Source organism: Phoenix dactylifera, chromosome 4, assembly GCF_051530095.1.
Source record: "Phoenix dactylifera cultivar Ajwa chromosome 4, Ajwa_hap1_PhDact_Kaust_v1.1, whole genome shotgun sequence".
NCBI classification, from domain to species: Eukaryota; Viridiplantae; Streptophyta; class Magnoliopsida; order Arecales; family Arecaceae; genus Phoenix; species Phoenix dactylifera.
The window spans coordinates 47,616,750-47,635,243 of NC_143193.1; the positions used below are offsets into that span (position 1 = coordinate 47,616,750).

General features: G+C 37.3%; 1 protein-coding gene across 2 annotated transcripts; it reads right to left on the minus strand.

Annotated features, from left to right (window-relative positions):
* Positions 1 to 206: 206 nt before the first annotated feature.
* Positions 207 to 13,024, minus strand: LOC103715196 (integrin-linked protein kinase 1-like). Of its 2 annotated transcripts, XM_008802750.6 has the most exons (12): positions 11,947 to 13,024; positions 11,581 to 11,655; positions 11,339 to 11,443; positions 10,215 to 10,300; positions 8,136 to 8,256; positions 7,796 to 7,875; positions 7,119 to 7,181; positions 6,883 to 6,998; positions 6,369 to 6,454; positions 4,373 to 4,497; positions 1,924 to 2,055; positions 207 to 449 (listed from the first exon to the last, which is right to left on the minus strand). In XM_008802750.6, the coding sequence occupies exons 1-12, from the start codon at positions 12,361 to 12,363 to the stop codon at positions 443 to 445; spliced, it is 1,413 nt and encodes a 470-aa protein (XP_008800972.1). In that variant the 5' UTR covers positions 12,364 to 13,024; the 3' UTR covers positions 207 to 442. The 2 variants fall into 2 exon arrangements, with proteins under 2 accessions (XP_008800972.1, XP_088576347.1); XM_088720221.2 differs by lacking the exons at positions 207 to 449; positions 1,924 to 2,055; positions 4,373 to 4,497 and adding an exon at positions 4,626 to 4,802.
* Positions 13,025 to 18,494: the final 5,470 nt, after the last annotated feature.

Below are 18,494 nucleotides of genomic sequence, written 5' to 3' on the forward strand. Positions count from 1 at the left end.
ATCCAAAGCTCCTTCAAAAAGAACCCAAAGACAGCTTGGAACTTGACCTAATCCAAGTTGGAAAACTGTCAAACTTCCCAGCTTTCAATCTGGTTCTAGCCTCCAGTAAAAGGTGCCTCGTAGATGTTCTACCAGATACCAGTCTAATAATGCTCACAAGAATTTTGCTTTGGTTATTAGCAAATCCAATGGTGGCTCATAAGACAAAAGGAAATCAATAGTTCATTTGCAACAGGAAGTTGTTAAAACAGAAAAGGACCGGAATTACAGTATAGCGGTTTGCTTATACACAATTCGATTATATAAAAAAGGAATTGTTCTTGTTTCTTAACCAGAAAGCCATCTGTCTATTATTTGAGCGTTCATAGATGAAAGCATTTATTTCCTAATAATTACACACCAATATCAGGGACTATTTAATGAGAGCCCACTTGTCTCCACATTATTTCCTGCAAAAGAATCAAGGTATATAGTTCAGAATTAAAGACAAAAGAGCCTAAAGGCAACTAAGCAGCACACTAAATTTTTAAGAGGCAAAAGAGAAGGAAGAGAATCATGAAGAGATATAAACTTCGAGTTTTCCTTAACAAAATCGAAAGATCTTCTGAAATATTAAATGCAATTCGGAGTCTAATTTAGCAAGGCCAAGAGCCAAAAGGATACTCGACGAAATAATTCACATGAGAAACTAAATAGATGAGTACAACAGCATATTCAACATTTTTTAAAAAATTAATGAAAACCGATTCCCAAAGTCATGGAAGAATGTACTACTAACTGCACAGAAAAGACTATCTTTTAGGTAGAATCATCATATATGAGGTTAATTGTGAACATCTTCATAAATTTTATAACAGCTACATTGGGTCTAGCCAGCTGTAAACAATTTGGATTGTAGGTTCTACCATGAAAGACTGAGATCCATGTGAGTAACAAGGCACCAGCTTCTCTAAGAAGCAGAAAATAGGTTGGAAGGATTTTTCTTTTTATAAAAGAGCTGAGTAACATAGATAGGAGCGCAGATAAGAAGACATTATATTCATACAACCAGAAAAACTAAGGGGAAAGGAAACAAGAAATATGAAACTAGTAAAAGGAAATCAGTCTAAAAGAGCAAGCAAACCGAAGCTTAGTGGTAAGCAAGTTAAGGAAAGAGTAAGCATATTAACCCCTAATATTGACATCCTGAAATTAGTAGAACAGATGGAACTGAGGTTCAACAAAATGGTAATTCAAGGAACTTATCTGGTGCGAAGCAGTTGAGGATATGCAATTAAAAAAAAAATTATACAAATAGGCATCGATCAAACAAAATATTGAAAGATGATGCTCCTACTGCCTGCTTCCACTGAAGCATGACGATTTTACAACACCAAGTGTCCACAATACACAACTGTGGCCATTTAGTTGATCAATGTAATGGATCGAAAGTAAAACATCTACATTAGCAGGGTGAGGATCACTGTTGGTGATAGAATATTCTTGCTAATAAGCTGCAGAGTATATAATATCAGACATCAGAAAGTTGATTTTCTTCTCACAAATAAAATCACCTGAAATTCAAGCTCTGTATTACTCACAATATATCCAAGTTAATCATGAATCATGAGGTGATGATAATACCAGGCAATGAATCTTAAGTACACCTAAACTTAGATCACCTATATACATAATAGGGATCAGTTAACCAGTTAGTTGACCATTTGTTCACTCCACTATCAAAAGACCTGTTATGGATATTGTTGCCTGATCCTAAATTTCTTGTTGTAATAGTATTCTTCAATACACTTGATAGCATGAATATTATCATTTCAGATGGAAAATGATCAATATGATTCCCCAAAAATTTTACAAACTAGAGAACATCATGACTTGAGAACTGCTAGGTTGATTTAAGGATGGTTTTCATAAATAACTGCATACCAAGGAAGCTTAAAGTTGTCTTTCCATCCATTCTTCTTGGCACAGTTAGCATATAGTTTGTCCAGTCGCAGAATTATCTCTGAGAATGTTGGCCTGACCGTGGGCTGTGGATGCCAACACTCTTCAATCAACCTGCACCAGTAATGCCCAAACCATATTCATTTAAAAGAGAATGTGGATTGACAGTGGCATAAGAAAGCTGCTCTGAACAGCAGAAGAAATGTATGAACAATTTGTATATCAAGAAAATGAAATAAACATAAAATTTTCTAATGAATATATATGATGCAAATATGAAAGTGAACCCGGGAAAGTGAAAAATTTGAATGCAAGAATCATGCTAACACCAGGAGAAAAGAAATTTAAGTGTAAAGCATTGCTGTCCTCTGTGATTAGAGATTGCTTGCAGCAAATATGGACAGAAAATAAGGAGTTTAACAAATCAACAAGAAGGTTGTGCAGAGCTTGTACAGTTAAAACAGTAAGCAACATACTCAATGATGAATTCAGGTCCCGTAAAATACGTGGAATTCAGAATAATCTTAGAGGCCAGTTGCATGAACTTAATATGAGGGACCGGTAAAGTAAACTTCCCTTGGGACCAACTTGCATTCCAGTATTGGCGGAAGATTCTTGCACAAAACTGCCTTTGCCAGGAATTCAGCATCCCTTCATATTAGGAAAGGTGTGAATTCTAGTACAAGATAATAAAAAGTGCTCTTGTTTTCACTTCTAAGAAGAGGCTCCCAGTTGACTAAAGATCACAAAAAAGATGTGGATATTGTAACTGATCTGATGACTAGGTTAGTACAATGATTTGACAGAGATTGGATCTTGGAACTCTCCAATGCTGTTCCAACTCAAATTCCAGACCAAATTGAGGAGCTTTGTTTTGGTGCACAAAACTTCTTACCTGGCTCATCTTATACTAATTACTTTATGAACCACATAAATACAATACTTTCTCAATACAGTCTGAGTCCAGGGATCCCCTGTGAAGTCCCTGAACTCCCTGAACTAAACCATGGTCCTAGGTGTAGTTTTTCCTCATTCAGATAACAAGTCAGCAACCTAATATCCCTTCTTGAAAAATACGGGAAACATGCACCTTCTCTAAAGTCCTTTCCACCCAAAGTATAAAACCACCACACAATTACATGACTAGTCGAACACCTTCCTACATAGACCTGGAGATGTGGCTCCACATGATAATCGTCCTTAAAGTTGGTCAGGGGTCATGCAAGGAATGTTGTTATAATAGACTAAAAGTGTGGTACCAGATAAAACTGTTTACACAGTGGTCGAGGAGAGAAGGAAAAAATCTGTCTCAGAAGGCCTTAAGTCTGAGATGAGTTGAGTGCAGTGACTAGATAGGGATTTGAAGACAATGCAGTTATTGAACTTTCTCCTGCTAATCAATTTATCAATGAAAAGGACATTATCATTGCACAAGAGGAACATTTTGGAAGATTCCTTTTCGCAGACTTATTTAAAGATGATTTCGTGAAATTTGCCCACATCTGTTCTACCACTAAACTTAAACTCTTGAGTCATGTTTGTGAACCTCTGGAAATTTCCTTGCATCTGCCTCCACTACATTTGTCTCCACTTTTTATGCTTTCACATGTGCTGGACGTGCCCAGGTCTAGTCTAACAAAAAGGCAACAGCCTCTTGATCTCTTTAGCCAAGTTTGGTGCTCAAAGAAGACTATGCCCCTTCATCTATAATATCTTCTCTACAAGGACTCAGAAATTATCAGACGGTGCTTCTAAACTTCTGATTTAAAAAGAACCCAAAATTATCTGAAAAACTTTGGCCTGCATGACCTTTTAGAAAGAATAAACTCGATACACAATTCATGCATCTGAAGTTGGGAGTTTAGTGTTTCCAGTATGAATTCAAGAATATCATATTGAGACTGATCAAATCGATATTATTGCCAATGGAAACAATTATAAATTTAAGTATTCATATCAACATGCGATTCAGTCAAACAATTCCGAAAACACCACAATTATCAGTCTGCAAAGAGAACCTCAACATTTTTCCATAATAATATCGAAGAATAAGTTCTACTTTAGGCTAGAGTCCAAAAGGCACAAGTTGTCAACATCTGAAGGGAGGACCATGGAACTTAATACTGTCCTTCCACATAGTGTATTTCATATTAGTCTTTACAGAAACCATGGGAACATGGAAAAAGTAACTGAACGACCATAGTGTAGTTAATCGTATACAACAGTCGATCAGTTTACTATTGCATAAATCTGCACATTATAAAAAAAAGATGGTTGAGGATTCTTTCTGAAAAAAATAGCTGCCTAGTTCTCAAATTCTAACGTCATTCTAAACAAGGTCCATCAAAACTATCAAAAACAAGCCATACAATTTCAAACAGATTAGACCTTACAGAATATAGACTCATTAAGTTAGGGGGAGCAAACTCACTCCTTTAGACCAGGAGGACAATTTTTAGACTTGTTCTTAAATGGTGGTCTCATTCCTTCCAAGCAAATCATTTTAGCAGCATCTTCAGGAGCCTTGGGGTGGAAAGCTGGTGCTCCTTCGATCATCTAAACACACAGTTTAAGAGGCAAATGATTAAAGAATTTATTTTATGGTCAGTCCGAGTAAAGTTCAACATGATCTGCATAACTTAAGCTATTTAATACAAACAGAAATCATTAAAGGTCTTTATATTCCAAAGAATTGAGGATGTAGCATGTAATAAATAAGTTTCTTTCGTTTACATAAAGTACAAGCCATAATGTAAGTCATGTTCCGTGTATAGGGAGCTTTCATTCACAATAATGGTAAAAAGTAAACCATATTCATTTTCAGCCTCCACCTTCTCCTATGTATTTTCCAATATATTGTGCTGTAAGGAAATTCCTAGCATGAACACATCAGAAACAGGGCATACATTGATACACAAATAACTATATGTTGTCAATCATATCAATTCCAACAGAGAAAGGGATTTTCAACTGAAGTAATTTTAATAGAAAGAGTAGGGTCTGTGAAAAATGAAACACGGAAATCACCAAGTAGAATCAAAGTGTTTTCTAGAAAAAACATATCAAATGATTATTCTGTAAAGTTACAGCGCTGGCATTCAACATTCTGCAAAGTATAGAAGATAGAGTAAGTCTGCTTCCAAATATTTCTACTTTTCTAGCATAAAACTCATATACTAATTAGGAAAGTGAGTATCATTTGTTCATACTAAAGCATTATGAATAGCTGTTATTATGATTATACCCCTATCCTTTTCAAATTAAGACTCGAATAACTTTAAACAAATATTAATCTTAAAACAAAGTCCTGGCCCTTCTTAAAACAGCAGATTTCCCCCATACGTGATTGATCAGTTGACTTGCAGTTTATACATCATTTTATGCTTCAATTATCAGCCTAGTAGCACATAACAAACACGAAAAATGCATTAACATCATGGCTAAAACTTCGAATATTCAACCAATCTCAAATTGAAAAGAGCAATTTGGAAATGGAAATGACATCAATCACTACTTATAATTTTGGAGGCTTGAATTTTTTTCCTTATACGTGCCTGCGCGCAATGTTGTTAAGATCAGGATAAGTCATAAATCCTAGAGTAGGTAGGACTGGATCAAATCACAGACTGTAATTTTTCCTAATTTCTTTCAAAATTTTTAAAATGTATAAGAAATGTAAAAATTGAAATATGAGTAAATATTGAGTCTGATTAAGAATAAAAAGTCATACATACAAGAAGTCTGGTTTCCACTAACATATGCCCACATATGGCATGTTTGATGGAATAAACATTTTGTTTGATTATCCAAGATAGTTATATATACTATCTATCAAGAAAATTACCATTTTAGCTAGAATGCTTTAGGAAAAAGCAAGGAAGAGATTTTAATAAATGGTTGTAAAAATATATGAAAATTCGCATCTTATGATCGAAAAGGCAGTATGATTCATAATACAGATCAAGATCCTATTTTCCAAATCAATCCTGATCCAGCAATGAGATCCGGATTGTTTAAGGCAATTTTGTCTGCAGGTTATGATCCAGATCATGAATCATACAAGTGTCTAGGTAACAGTGCAAAAAGGTCAAAACTGTAGACATGACTAGACCTACTAATCTAAGCTCATTGATCCAATGATTAATCTAATCCATAAGCATCTACATATTGGAGGACAGAAATAGGTCGATTATATAAAAATACAGTCAGTAACTCCATTGCACAATTATATATTTTTAAATAATTGTTAGGTGGTTCCTTATAAATTAATCGCTATCATCAAAATTAACTAAAAAACTAGATGTTAGAAGTTCATGAGATGATTGCTTTTCAACTTGTAGAGTGATGTTTCAATTATAAGAAATGTACTGTGGCAGAAAGGAAATGTTAAAATTCAGTAAATAAAAGTTACAGCAAGTCTGACATACCTCATAAAGAATTAGACCGAAAGAAAATGCATCAACATCTCTATCGAATAGTTCATTCTTGTAAACTTCAGGTGCCATATACAAACCTAGCATGAATAACTAATTGCCATGATCAGATTTCAAGGATATTAATATAACAACTATAAAAACTGAGCCTTAAATATCACAAATTGAAATAAATATTGGATTACTGAACAGATTTATCAAGGGGAAATTTAACTAAGCTAATTAAGAATATGAAAACTGAGATGTCGAGATCAACTTAGGAATTAATATGTTTGATTAGACATTTTGTTCTTTCAAATTATAAAATTCCAAATCACTAAAAGTTCCACCTCTACATCAATGACAATTCAGTATCTCCCTATTTAATGCAATATACTCCTCTATGAAGCATGACTAGGAATACATCTTGACCGTATTAGCAGATACCTTGTACTAGGAAAAGAAACAATACATTCCAGTAAAATTTAGGTAGAGTGGAATTTAGATTCACAGGAACAATGTAACTTACTGTCAATACGAGCCACCGGATGTGTTAATTTAAATTTATCTGGCAATACTCTTACTATCTCAATCAAGCCAAATCCCTCCACCTTCAATCGGCCACCATTATCCAGCAAAATATTTCTGGCACCTTACCAAAATATCATAAAGTATAGTACATAACCAAATAGGTAGAAATAAATTCCACTTAGAAACTGCTTTATCATCAATAGTGAGACAGATTCATTATTTGATCAATCTTACTTTGGCTTTAAATCACAATGGATAATTGGGTCTGGTTTGCACTCATGAAGATAATTTATGCCCCTGGATCCAAAGGAGAAACAATACTTCAGTAAGACATCATTTTGGTAAAAGCTGGCGGTATATATTCTCAATTTGTAAGAGACTATTACAGGCTAATAATGCACATGGTATGCTGACTCATATAAGAATATGCAACAACTATTTGTACTTTCACATCTTTTCAGCTGTGAAGAGGAAACCAACATGGGAATGGATGAAGCATAACGCGCAGAGAAACACATGAGAATTTCAGGCAGCAAGAGTTAGGTGGCTTAAGAACATTCATTTGCATATACTAGGATCATCTGTAAGGTAAGGACAAAGACTGGACAACAGATGCCGCTTAAGCAAGAGATCAAGTAATAATGAAATGTACCCTTCTTTCCATCAAAGAAAGAAGGTCAATCACAAGGAAATAAATAAGAAATTTGAAGGAAAAGGCAAAACTTGATACTAACAGATACGGACATATCTACCAGGACTCAGTCAGCATCTAGACATCTCTCAACATAAGTGAAAACCATGTAGCTAGATTTCTACAAAGATAAAAATGAAATTTTCAAGCAACATATTAGGTCAGCAGGATCACATCAATTTGATAAGCGGTACCATCTTAAAAACACATTAATACATGCCTGGCAATATCAAGGGCATATCTAAGTGCTTTATGGATCTTTAGACGTCCCTTCTTTTGAAGATGACTTCCTAGATCACCCTGAGTTTAAGAGCAACAGATAAATCCAGAAGTTAGAGTGTCATTCTAGTCAAATAGCAACTTCTTCACTATTTCTTTGAAAATTAATTTCTAAGAATTTCGAGAAATTGACATGTGAAAGAAGAAGCAAATAATTGATGTAAAAAGTTACCAGAAATTATTGGAGAACAGAATGGTTCTAGAAAATTATTAGTGGCTTAGATTGGTTAAATAATCCCTGTAATTCAAATTCATATAAGAGAATGGCATATAAAACTTACAAATGGATGGTACTCCGAAACAGTCATCATAGGTATATTTTGGGTTACAGCTCCAACAAACTGAACCACATTTGGATGCCGAACCTTCTGTAATAGAGTCAACTCATGCTTGAAAGCATTTCTGCAGCAGATGGAGTAGCAAGGACAATTAACAGTAAACAAAACTAAATGAAGCAAATTTTAAAGCTATATAATTATGGGCTGAGAGGAGAAAGATGGACTCGGTTGCTTATAACTCGATATGCAAATAGAGCTACAACAATGTGGCAAATGAGCTCTAATTAATTTTGTTGGGCACGGGCTCACATCAAGATAATTACAGTAGAAGATTAACCCAGAGATCAATATTTGTTTTTAAACAGTGACAGCAAGAGTTTCGACTAAAATTAGGAGAAATGCAAAAAGAAAAGGAAGTACAAATAAAGGCACCAAAAAATAAGAAAAAACCAACATACTTATAAAGAGTAATTTGTTCCTAGGGTACTATTGACAAATTACCATGAACTAAAACCTAACATGCAGTCCAATAATTTTCCTACATATTATAGGATAATAGTTGGTCAGAAATGGAGATATTTCAATAAATACTTGTCGCTTTGGAAGTTCAATAAACAGGCTGGCCATAAAGGTGATGTAATATAATACGACAGCAATATGTTATATTATCACATGTGTGGGCATTTTACTTCTCCTTAGTTATATTTTAACTTCCATGCACCTTTTTTTCCCCTACAAATCTGGACATGTTAAATTACTATGTCTCATTTAGAGCTCTCTATTAAAATCTAAAATGGAATGTAGGATTGGCCAAATAGGCCATCACATGTAGTGTTTAATCAAAATCATAAGAATATAAAAGCCTTAATAGAAAGCATAATATTGCTAAACACATTCAATCATTTGCCGGGAGTACTAGATTATGACAATGTGGCAGAGAAAATCAACCTTGATGCTCATGAGGATAGACATATAAAAGTCTATGTCTGTAAGTATGTGCTCTTACATGAATCAAGTTTAACAAGAAGCCTTTGTTTTAGAGACGTTAGCAACAAATAGCTTCAGATTAATTCCCTCATAGTGGATTAAAACTTATTGGATCAGATTCATAATTACCAAGTTTTTTTCTTTTCAGTCAAGCTCAGCAATCTAAGGTAATCTAACCACTTTAATTGTAGCAACCAATTTGGCAAAACAAGTTCACATTCGCCAACATGAAGAAACAAATCAGAATTTATCATGACCAAGAAGCAGGAATTTGAAAGTAAAAGCTGCTCAGTTTTGTTAATTATTTTTACTATATTTTTAAAGGTTGTAGCATATCATGTGAAAATGTTTCCAAAGGGCACATGTAAGAATACATACAGAAGAAAGCAACATGACTCAATCTCATATTACTGAAAGGGATAGTGTAACCAACCATGACCTCACTCAAAAAGGTTGGCTAGAAGATGTTATTTGGGTTTCTTAATCCTGTATAAGTATCCAAAATCTACCCGCTGCATAGTCAATGTGTGACTAAACATACACTCATGGAGGTTCTTATATACTTATCTTGTTTAAGTCCGAGTATCTTTGCCAGGCTAAGGATCCAAATCCATTCAAATCTAATCATAAGTACCAGACATCAAATCACAACCACGCCGAGCAGCCCACGGTGAACCCAAATGGGCTTGTGCTGTAGTGCCCCTCGTCCATATGAGCCATGGGTTGGCTCTGCTCTGATACCATTAGTAACAACTCAGGACATCACCCAAAAAAAGCTAACCAGAAGATGTTATTTGGGTTCCTTGACTCTATATAAGTATCCAAGATCTACCTAGTGCATGGCCAATATGGGACTAAATACACGCTCATACGGGTCCTCATAGACTGGGTCAGGAATACAAATTCAAACAGAAATAAGAGATGAAAGTATAATAATTCAATATCACAATTTCATAAAAACCAATTCTTTTATATCAATCACATCATGCCCTCCAAAACAATTTAAAATTTAACAAAGACATTCTTATACATAACCTTTTTAATGGAAGAAGAAGAAGAGGAAGATAACAACGAGAAGGATAAGCAAGCAAGTACATGTTATCCGGATTTGAATAGCTTTCCTTGCCAAGTATCTTCACGGAAACCTTTGTTCCATTCCATTTAGCTACTTGATGCGTGCCCTATCAATATTGAGAAATAACAATTACCGATCAACTTATAAGACAAGAATTTTTTCTTTAAGAACATCAACAATACCTAATTGAAATACATAGTAAGCATTAGAAAGAAATGAACCAATGAAGCAGCTCTTGTAGCAAAATAAAAGTTAACTAGAAAACCAAGCCCAAGAGAAAACAGATTATTGAATCCTTATGCAGTAGCATTTATGTTGGTCACAAATGATGCGGAGGTTCTCCTGACCTTGAGTAAGATCACCATCTTCATGATAGCACAAATTTAGCTGGTAATAATTAATATAAACAATCGGTCACAGAAAGCATAGATTAGAGCCAGAGGCAATAGTAAAAATAATGCGTACTGTTCAAGATGTTGACTTTTGTTATGGTCCATTAAGATGTCATGGATGCATTTCCACCAAACCTTGTACAGCCTAAGAATAAACAGTAGCCAATTGGTAATCCTTACATGATAAGAATTATGACAACAGGTAGACAGGTATATTGGAGAGAGTACATATGCACATATATGATTATAAAGATGTGAGAACACGATCACAAGCGCATATGATCGCACCAGCACTATTCATACATCAGATATTTTGACAGAGAAAGAAAAGTGAACTCTCCTGAAAAGTTCGCTGCATATAATCAGCCTTAGGCAAGGTTTAAAAGCCAAACATACTGTACTGCACCACATGCCATACCGTCCTGTTGTGGCACTGCCCCATGTCTGGTACACCCCATACCACGGTATTTCAGACCTTATTAGTAGATATATCTGAGTCTTCTAAAAGTAATTTCACCCAAAACAAATTAAATATGTTTTTGAAAAGCATGATTGGAAAGAAAAAAAGAAGTACAGTTAAATTTTGAGAACGTCAAGGTTTAATTATTATAACTTTAAGTTCTTATTCTTTTTTTTCCCCAAAAGCTGAAGCTCTATCTTCAAGTTAATCAGGTGTCGACATGGAGAGTATTGAAGTACAGATATAGAATGCCATAAGCATAGAGTGCCATATAACAAACATAAAAACATGCCTCTAAAAGCTCGTCGCCTCTCCGAAACTCAAGCTCAAATGGGTTCAGCTCATACTCCGGAACATCTTGGGGATGTGACACAGTCATGGGAGTCTTCCTGGTTTTCTGAAGAGGAAAACCGGATTTTACAAAATAAAGAAAGTCAGCAACAAATTCAAGCTCCGTGGAAAAGAAGAAGAAGAAGAAGAAGAAGCAGGTTCTCAGTTTATTATCAAAATTCACAACGAAGCGCCTTATAGTACCGGAACTTTGGCTCCTCTAGCTCTTAAGAGATTAAAGACCTCGACATTGCCATAGTGCTTCGCATCTAAAACCGGCTGCATTGAAATAAAGTCCAAAAAAAAAAAAAATCAGATACATATTAAAGAAACTGAATTACAAAATGAGAAGTAGTAAATTCTATCATTGACTCGATCTCTGACTATAAAAAAAAAAAAAAATCCACACTTGATCTTAACCAAAAGGCCGAGAAAGAAAAATTCAATTTTTCATTCAAGAAAATTGCAAACTTGCAGCGAGTAATAGGTTGAATCGTTCAGAGTTTAAAATGTCAAAAAAAAAAAGAAGCAATTTTGAAGTAAAAGAAGGAGAAAACATGAAAACTTTACCGTGCTTCCCCACCGATCGCGGGCATCGATATTGGCCTTCCAGCTGAGCAAGAGCCTGACAACATCAACGTGCCCCTCGCAAGCCCCAATATGGAGCGCAGTCCGCCCATCCAAATCTATGCTGTTGACATCAACCCCCTCCTTAAGGAGGTTTTCAAGCCCCTTCGCGTCGCCTCGGCAGGCCATGAAGAGGAGCTGCATGGTGAAGTCCAGATTCTCCGGCACCGTGAGCTCCTTCGCCGGGCTCCGGCGGTTGGGGTCAAGCGACGACTGCCGCCCGAAGGCGAACCGGCTCGCATTTCCCAGCCTCGGATCCAGCGACGCCTGCCGCCGGAGGCTGAACCTCCCGCTCTTCCCCAGCGACCGGCCCGAGAACTGCCTCGAGACCTCCCGCTTCAGCTTCGCCACCACTTCCATCCCTCCCAAGATTCAGATCTCAAATCAAACACCAATCCCTCAAAACTTAAATCAGATCGGAGATCATATCGCGGAGAAATTTTCCAAGAAAAAGCATCGAAACTACATCAAAACTGATGCCCGGAGAGATCGTTTGGGTAAAGCACTGTGACTCGAACGAAATTAGTGTTAGAATCCCAGATTGAGCGCTCGAGTTGCAGATCTCGAGACGCCGATATCGCTGAGAAAAAGTGGGAGAAAATTGGGAGGAAGCCAGATTTGGAGAAAGCTTTTGGACGCAGCAAGATGAGGCTTTTATCCTATTCTATTCCGCGTCCCTGTGGACGGCGGGAGGAGGAGAAGAAAAATATTTAAAAATCGAGTGAACGAGGACCGCTTGACGGAACGGGACCACTGATCGGACGGCTAGAACTAGTCGACGGCCACTGACCCTTCAACGAATGGAAGGGCTCTCCGATGTCACACGTGGAAGTTGGGTCACCGGAATCAATTATTTGAGCTTGGAATATCATGTGAACATAACGAGGCCCGGCTTCACGGGGGATGACCCCAAGTTGGCGAAGTCTTATCCTCACCATCGGACGTTTAATCTGGCCAATTGCCACCGACACGTCTCCTTCATTATGTTGGCTGTATGTCGGATTAATGTGGTTTCAGAGATTCTCATGCAAGTATCTCTTAAGCATATTGTTATCGTTCACTTATCAGATCACCGCTAGGTTTTGCGTATCAGTATAGCAGCCGATCATAGTACTTGAATTAAGTTATTGATATTCATTAAATCACATGCTCAGCTGCTCATCAACAAAAAACTACGCCAAGCCAACTAAGTAGCTAACTATCATATATTTTTTATTTTTATTAAATTTTTATTATGGATCGTGATTCTCTCCAAGTGCGCCATCTTTTATACTCTATCTCCATGCAACCATAGATAAAACATACTTTACTTAATAATTTGCAAAGAAAAAAAAGAGCATATTCTAAGAATCTAAATGGAGGATCAATTCATTTTATTGCTCTCCATTTGCGTGTATCATACTCTGGAATCTTTAGAAGTAATTTATTTTGTTTCTCAAGAAACATAATCTTGTTTTGTATGAAAGAAAAAAATAGTAGGTGAGACTCGTAATTGGAAGGATCTTGCGTACGAGGCAAGCTCGTGCTCGCGATCGCGGACCAGAAGGACGGGGGGGGGAGACCGGGTCAGCCGTCCAGCAAATACAGCAAACAGCCTTTGGTTCGACTACAAAGCGAACCAACTGTCCCACTCATGACTAGTGACCGAGTCATGAGCTGTTGAGTCTTACGTGGAAACCAGAGAGGGCATGAGCAGGAAAGCCACGGCTTCGCAGATCCAAGAGACAAAGAGAGGGAAAAAGGAAGTCACAAGGCGACGTGGCTCTCACCCTCGAGAATACGACGACGATGGCACGCGGCATCGCTGTCAAGCGGGGAACCTTCCTCCAAGCCAAGGGCCAAGTCATTGCCGACATCAAACTTTTTTAATATTAAAACCTCACATAAAACTTTATTTGGGTGCCGACATCAAAGTGTCACGCCAAAAGACACCTGGAACACTTTTTTTTTTTCTCTCAATTATTTTTTTTGGTAAAAAATTAGGGGGGGGGGGGGGGGGGGGGGTGGAGAAACAAACCTACCCGCATAGCAGTTCCCACTAGGCCCCCCCTCCATCAGAGAATGTTCGATGCGGGTCGCAAGTTTTCGCATGCCCCTTCCGACCCATGGATTATCCCACATGTGAGTACGTCGCTCCAGCATCACCTCGGTACCGATGGATCAGATGGCGACTTCATTAAGCAAATCAGATAGAGGACATCTGATCTCCATATTTAATCGATGCATGTACTTTTCAAACTTGAATCATTCATGTGGAATTTTAGCTCCACCCCAATCATGCTACCATCTTAGTGACCTTTTATCTTTTTTTGGCTATGGCAACCCTGTACGGAGCTTTCAACTCATACCTAACCTATCTCATGTGAGTCAGAAGCCTAAGCTCTCGATCAGAAAAAAATATTTGATGGATCAGATTCTTTATAAACCTAAGATGAAATCATCCTAAATCGTATTAGGTTCATGGTGGATTTTGCCTATCCAATAATATCTCTTCGAGAAGATCAAGCCAACAAGTAACATGATGAAAACGTAAATCTTAAAAAAAAGAAAAGGTTGGTCATGATGTGTACGGATGCATGTGGTGCACCCAAAAGTAGATATGAAATGATGTGATTCGTATAGATTAATACAATCAGGTTTCACATCTTAATTTGTTTTGCAAAAATAATATTATATGAGAGATGGACAGAGACAGTGGGGAATTATGGGATGGCTCGTCATCCCACAAGATGTGATTTCTCACCTCCATGCACTAACAAAGACAGCACGTACATTTGAGGCGTGGGCATTCCCTTTTCTTTTTCTTTTTTTTATCGTTATCCCTTCTCTATCTAGGGCGTCCTGGACGGAGGAGCTATGGATTCAGAATGAGATGACCTTTCTCCTTTTGGGTCCTAAAACAGAATGTGGACTGAGCCCGGTCCACTTGCGCTGCCCAGCCATACTTAGGCCATGCTCGTTTGCGATGCATGTGAGAATGACGAGGAAGATGCTGGCCGGAGTCTTCTTCCTCTTCGGTCACGATGAGATCAAAAATCCATCGCGGTCTAGAGACTGGTCAGATAAAGTCGGATCCAGGATCCATTATTTAAGATCCCCTTTCTTGTTCTTTAAGTTCATCAGAGTTTGAGCCACCAATTCTGAGCTTCTTCTCCGATCGTCTTCATCGATTTATCGTTGAAACGAGTCACCGAAACCCTTGTCGGGCTAAGGTATGTCTCCCTCTTCTTCTTCTCTCTCCCTTGTGGTTTTTTGGAGCTATGTTTTTGCCTTGTTTTGAGCCGGTGAATCACTAGAAAACCATTCGAAATATGGAAGCCGTATTTCAATCTATTTTTCCTCGCCGCCGGCTACCATCAGTCGCTGCCCATAGTGGGCGGCCGTGAGTCCCTTGACTTGAGGCACCACCATAACCACCTTCTCCCTCTCCCTTCTTCTTCCCCTGGCTAGAGAGAGCTCTTGTTCTTTCTTCCTCTCTTTTTTCTCTCTTTTCCACACTTTCTCTCTTCCTCTCTCTTATTTCTCTCTCTGCAAAGTTTCTCTTCTTAATTCGTGGCTAGACATGTTGATTGATTTAGGTTGACCCGTGCCATTGACAACCAAGTCCAAACCCTTGATTAAATCCACACTGAGATTCTCTCTCCCTTCTCCATCCTTTCTCTCTCTGGGCTCATTGGTTCATGGGAAAAGAAGAGGAAAAAGTGTGGTTAACGGAAAAGTAATGAGATGCCTCTTGTTTGGTTGGAGTTTTCAAAGAAAAGATATGGGAAAGTTGTATTCCCATGGGAATATGATTCCCATATTTCATGAAAAAAAAATTTCCATGAGAAACAAGGGAAAGTTACTTTCCCATGAGCTAGGAATTAGTCCATTTTTATTTTTTTTCCAAAAAGGCCCTTCAGCATTAAAGTATAATAGGAATTACACATAATTTTTTCAGAAAAGTAGATGGTCAACCAAACATAAGCATTCTGAAAATCTGTCTTTCTTATGATCAACCAAACATGCCAAAAGTACTTTCTCAGGCATCCTCTTCCTCGGAATCTGCTAAATGCTTCCCGCGAACCAAACGAGCCTTCTATGAAGTTTTTTTCTCTATCTGAACTTTTTCTCTCTACTCTTTTTCTAGAGATGATAGACCAGCAAGATACTTCTCTTCCTATCTTTGGGTCCTCATCCAGTGTCATCGAGTGGCGTGTCAACCCTCACTCTGGCCTCTATCAAACACTGTTAGATTTGATTATCCCGATTTTTATTGAACCATTTGTGCCCTAGTCCGAGTACGATTCAATGAATTTCACTTTGATCAGACCAATTGGGATGTCGGGCACTTCCGCTTGGTCAACCCTGCGAAGGTATCAGAATTTAAAATTTTTATTATTAAAATAAAAATAATTATGATGAAATTCTAATAAAAAATATAATTTTGAAATATTAGACTCTTAAAAAGATTTTCGAAATTAATTGGAGCTATTAGTTGGATTACATTCGCAAGGAAAGTAATTATTTGATGGATCATATTCTTTATAAATCTAAGATAAAATCATCCTAAATTGTATTACTATTATATTTTTTTAAAAAAATAATAGAGTGATTTTATCCTAGATTTATAGTGGATCTGATCAATCTAATAATATATTTCCGGGCAGATGAAGTCAGCATGTAAAATGATAAAAACTTAAATCTTAAGAAAAAAAGTTTTTTAAAAAAAGGGTTGGTCATGATGTGCACGGCAGCACGGGCGCATGCGGTTACAAAAATCCTCCTGCTGATGTTCACATAGATCATAGTAACTTTGCATTCCTTCGAGCGATCCGAGCTGACGCAATAGGCTTTTACAGGGTATAAGGCGATCCATGCAGCCTTCCTCCAGAAGATCGACTGACTCCTGGGGCTGCAGATGACCTCCAAATCCATCTTAAATCCATATTGTTAGAATTAGTATTCGTACCTCTTTTCACAACCAGCTTGCAAGTATCCCTTGCTTTGATATCATCAAGGTTTCATTCTCACCCCATACCGCTCTATCTTCTCTTACACCTTTAGGAGTAGGCATACTTGGCACCTTGAAGGCCAACCCAGGGGGAAACATTCCATTCAGTTGAGTGTTACAGGAACTCTCCATAGAGATGAGCCGAGAGGCATAACAAAGATGAGAACAGATCAAAGGGACACTGTCTATCCAAGGATCATTATGGATGTTGATTTGATTCCCATCCCCCAGCTGCCAATGAAAAGACACAGGCATTAGAATAGATTGACTTTGAAAAAAAAAAAAGGCTGATGACTGCCTCCGCTAAGCATTAAATAGATACTTATCCCTAACCACTTGGACTCCATAGAATTAGGGTGGAGCTGCAGCTTACTGGCACCAGCGACCGGATGATAGCATTGATGATAGTTGGAGGAGAAGATATGATTTTTGTAACAACCCAAGACCTCACCCAAAATGGCTAGCCGGAAAGTATTATTTGGGTTCCTTGATCCTGTATAAGTATCCAAGATCTACCCAGCGAATAACCGATATGGGACTAAACACATGCTCGCACGGATCCTCACAATTATGATGCTGGTTATCTTCATTCTCATTTCCTGCCCACGAACCTATTGTTTTTTTTTTGTTTTTTTTTAAAAAAATGGAAATGGATTTTAGCACCCTTTGAGGCTATGTATGGATGTGTTTGTTTGGTATATGGCTCATGGGTTGGATTGGATCCGACTGTGCCACCCTCACCCATCGAACTCGAGCAGTTATTGGTTGGACCAGATCCATCGCTCAGTAGTGAGCCAATCCAATCGTAAAGCAACGCGCACAAAGCTGGAGAAAAAGAAAAAGTGTGTAGAACATGCATATGTTTGTGTAGAGCAACACATAGTATTTTATTTTTTAATTTTGTTGACTGTTTTCACACTCGTCAGATGTGAGCCACTGATAGAAAACTAGTCCACCAACTCAATAGTGGATTTGATCTAACTAAAATTTACACGGACCGACCAATTAAAGCTGGGGAGGAGAAGTGCGGAAAATAATAATAATAATAAAATCTTGCCAAGGGACCATCATAAAGAAATATATAAAAGAAAAAATTTGACCATATGATATGAGAGTTCAACCATAAATGTAAGACCAAGTATACTCTTGAAGTCCACACCTATACATAATGATAGAAATAAGAAAATATACTTGAGTAGATAAATTTGTTTTATCTTTCCTTTCACTTAGTCATTAGTCATATGCATCGCATGCAATTGTTGCTGGTTAACTTTAATTTGTTTGTTTTAACCATATCCTCGATTTTGAAGTAGATTAGTATATTCATTCTATTGCAGAACTCAAGGAAAGATGTGTGAATGTCTAAGAAAAAGACAATCTTAAACTGAGTTTACTTCTCTTATCCTACGTTGTTTCAAATCTAAAAGTAGGTGAATTAATCTACTTATCAAGGAACTTACTGAAAGATTAATGGTTCAATGAGCTAAGTTGCAAGAGA

Excerpts from the sequence above, each read along its gene's own strand:
- LOC103715196 (XM_008802750.6), bottom strand. The coding sequence starts at position 12,363 with ATGGAAGTGGTGGCGAAGCTGAAGCGGGAGGTCTCGAGGCAGTTCTCG. Across the intron at positions 8,257-10,214 it reads TATTCAAATCCGGATAACAT|AAATGCTTTCAAGCATGAGT; the intron begins GTACTTGCTTGC and ends CATCTGCTGCAG. Across the intron at positions 4,498-6,368 it reads TCGGTCTAATTCTTTATGAG|ATGATCGAAGGAGCACCAGC; the intron begins GTATGTCAGACT and ends CTGTGTGTTTAG.